The sequence below is a fragment of the Trachymyrmex septentrionalis genome, unplaced genomic scaffold, assembly GCF_001594115.1.
Source record: "Trachymyrmex septentrionalis isolate Tsep2-gDNA-1 unplaced genomic scaffold, Tsep1.0 scaffold19, whole genome shotgun sequence".
In the NCBI taxonomy this organism is placed as follows: Eukaryota; Metazoa; Arthropoda; class Insecta; order Hymenoptera; family Formicidae; genus Trachymyrmex; species Trachymyrmex septentrionalis.
In genome coordinates, this window is record NW_017305071.1 from 4,519,438 (window position 1) to 4,524,171 (window position 4,734).

Sequence of the window (4,734 nt, forward strand, 5' to 3'; positions counted from 1 at the left end):
CAATTATCTTGCTCTTACAATTGCAACTTATTTGTACAAACTATGTACAACTTATAATAATTTCTCATAAACTATTGAAAAGAGTTGATTTATTGTGAATTAGTGATAGGATATGGTATAAATTTAAAAGTTCAAAATTTGTAATGTTAAAGATTAATCTTCTCTTTATAAGTTAACAACAATTGATTTATCGATCATATGAATGCTTAGTGATTCTTTAATATGATTGGTTGCATTCGGCAGAAGAAAACAACTTTGTATAACTGTTATATGATTCTTTAATATAATTGATCTATACATTTAGACCCAGACTAAAGAACTAAGAGCAGGAACCAACCATACTGAAGAATCTTACAACAATTGCAAATAAACTGCTTTTTCTGCTAAACGCAACCATTGATTTCTCCACTGAAATCTAACTAAAGACAAAAACAAAGGTTAGGTAAAAAATGTGGTAAAAAATGGTGTTTGCTATATTCTTGTAAATAGTATATATCTATAGTTCTCTCTATTTTCAATCCATTTCAATGTAGATTGATTTTAATTTTGATACATAACTTACTCTTCATCTTTTTCTAAATGTAAAAATAAAGGAAGGATGAAGAACAAGTTAAACTGAGATTGAAGTTAATTTATATTGAAACGAGTATAAATAGCATAGGTAGCATCATTTATAGAAACGCGAATTGCAGAAATCGCAATTTATTATGGCAATCTAATCGGAAGAACATTCTCATTTTTATTTCTAAATACGTGTACATACTTCTCTGTAATTATTCGCATTTACATGCCAATCACATCGACGTAGGCGACGTTAGTCGTCGGACGGGCGCCAACAAGTCCGAAGTCGAGAATTCGAACGCGAATTACCACGGCGAGAAGCGAGTCGCGTGAAGTGAGCCGCGAGAGCGGAGCGAACTCGCTAGCTTCAGTGCGATGCCGGCGGCCACGTTGAAGGGACGAAATTGTTTGATTCTCTCGTTCGGGAACGACGTGCAATTGAGCCTTGCGTCAGAGTTCATCCGCTGGTCAACGATCGAGCTAATTTGTCATAATTGTAAAAAATGTGTCTCATTATTCGTTAATCACGCGAGCCATCAAGGCGAAAAATCGATGAATTTTCGGTATCAGTTACGCGGTGGTACCGCGCGTATTCGCGATGCTATCGGATCCGACGCTCGACCGCAGTGATTCGGTGTGAAGTGATCGTCGCGTTCTCCGCCTGTTGCGTGCGCGGGGGATAGCAGGAGGGATAGGCGTATTCTCGATTCTCGAATCTCGTAAACGCTCGCAGCGGAACGGAATACGTTGGCGCGCGAGAGGGGGAAGGCGCGAATGCGCACACAGCCAAGTGTGTGTGTGTGTGTGTGTGTGTGTGTTACGTAGTTTGTGTCACGGGCGTGCGTGTAACACTATCGTTACGACGCGGCGCGACTGGCGCAAGGTACGCGTACATTTGTTGTTCCTGACGTTTTCGCTCCACCGAATTATACATCGCTGACAGAGGTCATCGCTGACAGAGGTCATCGCTATTATTTATGGAATCAGTGCTTTGATTTCTGTGACGAAAGATGCGCGGCAAGATTTACGGACAGGATGATATTTTTACAAGATTTTCGGGTTGGTATTCCAATCGCTATTGCTTTTTTAGTATGACCAAAGTGCGTGCGTTTATGTGGCTGAAAATTTATTAATATAAGTCGGTTAATCGACAGCTCGTTGCTATGTGTGATGACCGGCGGTGAATCGGAAAAGAGAGATTGAAGAAACCGAAGTGGAAGATGCGTACCACAGCGCCACCGAGGACTGTTAAGCAGTTCCGGAGGAACATCGGTCACGATGCTCCTTTGAACTATAGGAATCGATTGGTACGTTGAAATCTCGATCGAAATATTATATACAATGAGTGCAAAAAGTATTCGTACAGAGAAAGTATTTTTAAAAGGTAAATATTATCCAGCGAGAAATAAAAGTCATCGAATTGATGTCGAATCGATATCGATACGATGATTTCAATCCCAATTCGACGTTTAATTGATGATCATTTCTTGTTGGGTAATTAACAATTTATTCATAAAGAATAAAATAGACTCTATGTTTCTTAAAATTATATATATACTAAAAAGTATTAATTATAGAAAATATATCATCTGAAAAATAAGCGAAAATTAAAAATTGTATTGTTTGGATGCTCAAAAAATATTCGTACAGTTAAGAAATTTAGCTTCTAAAATCAAGAATACATGCGAAGCTCTTTTGTTTATGTTAGAACAGAATATATTCATTGTATAAAATTGCTAATTAATGTTTATTTTTTACAAATAAACAGACTATTTTTATAACAAATTTCCTTGTACAAATACTTTTTGCTCTCTGTATTAGAGTTTATTTTAATCGTTCTCTTCGTATTATTCATTGTTCTAATTTAACATCAAATTTATTACATATATTTATGTATTACACTAAAAAAAAAAGATGTATCAATAACATTATTTTAATTGAAAATAATCTTCCTGGGAAAAAATGTTAGATGTTATATGGACATATTTTTCATATATAATTGTATATAATTTTATATAATTATATATAATTGTATATAATTATGTATGAAACATTTTTTCCCGTATTTTTAATTCAATAACATCATTACTGAAACAAATATATGTCATGCTTTTGTTTTAATAAAATTTCGTTTGTTTCATTAATACTGTTTGTTTCCTTAATATCGTTTTTTTTTTATTGTACGTCTAGGGGAATTATTATTGATTTTAACTATCAATATCATTTAAAAGCGGTAGTTGAAAGTAAAACATTTGCGAAATCCAAATCTTGTTTCTCGCGTGACATCGTTTTATATTTTTAATGATCTCAAACTTTTTTTTTTCGAGAAGGCAAATGTGAGCGTATTCTCGATGCAATGAACAACGCATTGCGAACACGCGAGAGGAAACCGGTTCTTTTCCTTATAAGCTTTAAAACATGTAGTTTCCTTTCACCTTCACGGGAGACTTATCGGCGTCGTTCGTGCGTGAGACAGAACATTTTTGCGTTCGCATTACACGACGTGCGTCTAAAAATTCGAGCGTACACAATCACGGAATTAAGTTAGAATGAAACAAACTATAACTGTTACAAACTATAACCCACTGTAATTTATTGCATCAGTGTATATCAGTTCAGAACTTGGGGTGGAAAAAGAACAGACTCTTAATTTAAATCCGTATCATATTATACACGGAAAAAATAGAAAAAAACATTTGTTAAGACAAAAATCGCCCATCAATATATTTTTTAGTTATAAGAATTTGCGATAACCTTAAGATTGGCATATCTTAACTGTTATAACTATAAAGATATATCTATCTTATGGTTATCGCAATTAAATGTATTGATGGGCGAAAATTATCATTATTTCCGATTGTGACAACGATAACATTTTTTTTATGTTCACAAATTTTTAATTGATTTATTAAATTGTTTTTGTTTCTTGTTTGTAATAAAAATCTGCCGTGACTTCATAAAGAAATAATGAAGAAAAAAGAATAGAGAGGGGAAGGGGGAGAGGGGGAGGGGGGCTAAGCAGCACATCGGTGGTTTCAATATCAAAACATATTATGTGGAGAATTTTGATATATGTACTTATATTTATATAAAATATGTATATATTTTTTAAAAAGATATTAAACATGCATGCACGAAACATACAAAAAGATTTGCCATTTCGATGATATTTTTTATATAAAAAATTTTGTATTATGTTAATATACATAAAGGATGGATCGATTTATCGAATTCTTACTTTGTAGATTGCTAATACTTAATCTGTCTTTATTCGTTTACAAACTGATAATTAAACAGGGAAAACCCCGGGCGAAACGATTGCGATAACCCACACCTATTCTGTCTCAGAGTCAATACTTATTTCCGGTTTTATAGACGGTTTTTTTTAGCCACTTTGACAATTAAGCTACTGGTAAAAAAAAGTAACCACCGGATATTTTTCCACGCGTTCATTTATAATTATTGTTATCTAATGACGAAACTTGACTACCTTTTTTACGACTTAATTATCGCGATTACAATTGCTGACGATAAATGTGTGAAGATCGAGCATTGCTATGTCAAGTCATAGTCAATATTTACAAGACAAACTCATATTACCACGACGTATAAGGATTATGCAAGTCATCTGTTCATACGTTATGTATTAAAAAAATCAATACGACAATTAACTAAATTATATTATGAATTTAATGAAATAGCATCTTAACTTGTTACAAACTTTTCTATTAAATTTGCTAAATATCTATGTATTTTACAATTAAAAATATTTAATATATTTTTGCGTTTAAAAAATATTTACACTTGAAATGTATATCTGTTTGCAAAATTGAAAGCAAAATCTTTCAGTTATTATATGAGATGTGCCACGGCAAAACGTTATAAGTACCTGCATTTTCCAATTTTTGGAAGAGGAGAAAAAAGCATTCATTTTCTTGAAAACTTATTTTAAAAATTCTACAGAATATATTACCGTAATAACTAAAGATAAGAGCAATCAATCTCTGCATATTTTTAATTAAGTAATTTTAATTTTTTTTTAATCGTATCAAAATTGTTAAAATTTTAAAAGGTTGTAAAATCATATAAAAATGTAAATTAAAAAAGTATTAAGTCAAAACACAAGTAAAAATAGCATCACAACTTACAACGTTTTGAATTAGATTATTCATT

At 32.4% G+C, this 4,734-nt stretch overlaps 1 protein-coding gene across 2 annotated transcripts in view; it reads left to right on the forward strand.

Moving 5' to 3' along the window:
• The window catches only part of LOC108746931 (sterile alpha and TIR motif-containing protein 1), a 100,778-nt gene that overhangs the window by 3,690 nt on the left and 92,354 nt on the right, over positions 1–4,734 (forward strand). The window contains exons 1-2 of one of the 2 annotated variants that reach the window (XM_018484051.1): positions 1,404–1,620; positions 1,716–1,868. The exons of the other annotated variant lie outside the window; for it this stretch is intronic. Of the exons in view, the coding sequence (XP_018339553.1) occupies positions 1,782–1,868 (87 nt within the window). The 5' untranslated portion in view covers positions 1,404–1,620; positions 1,716–1,781. Of the gene's footprint in view, positions 1–1,403; positions 1,621–1,715; positions 1,869–4,734 lie in introns of those variants that run through there. 2 annotated transcript variants of the gene reach the window in all.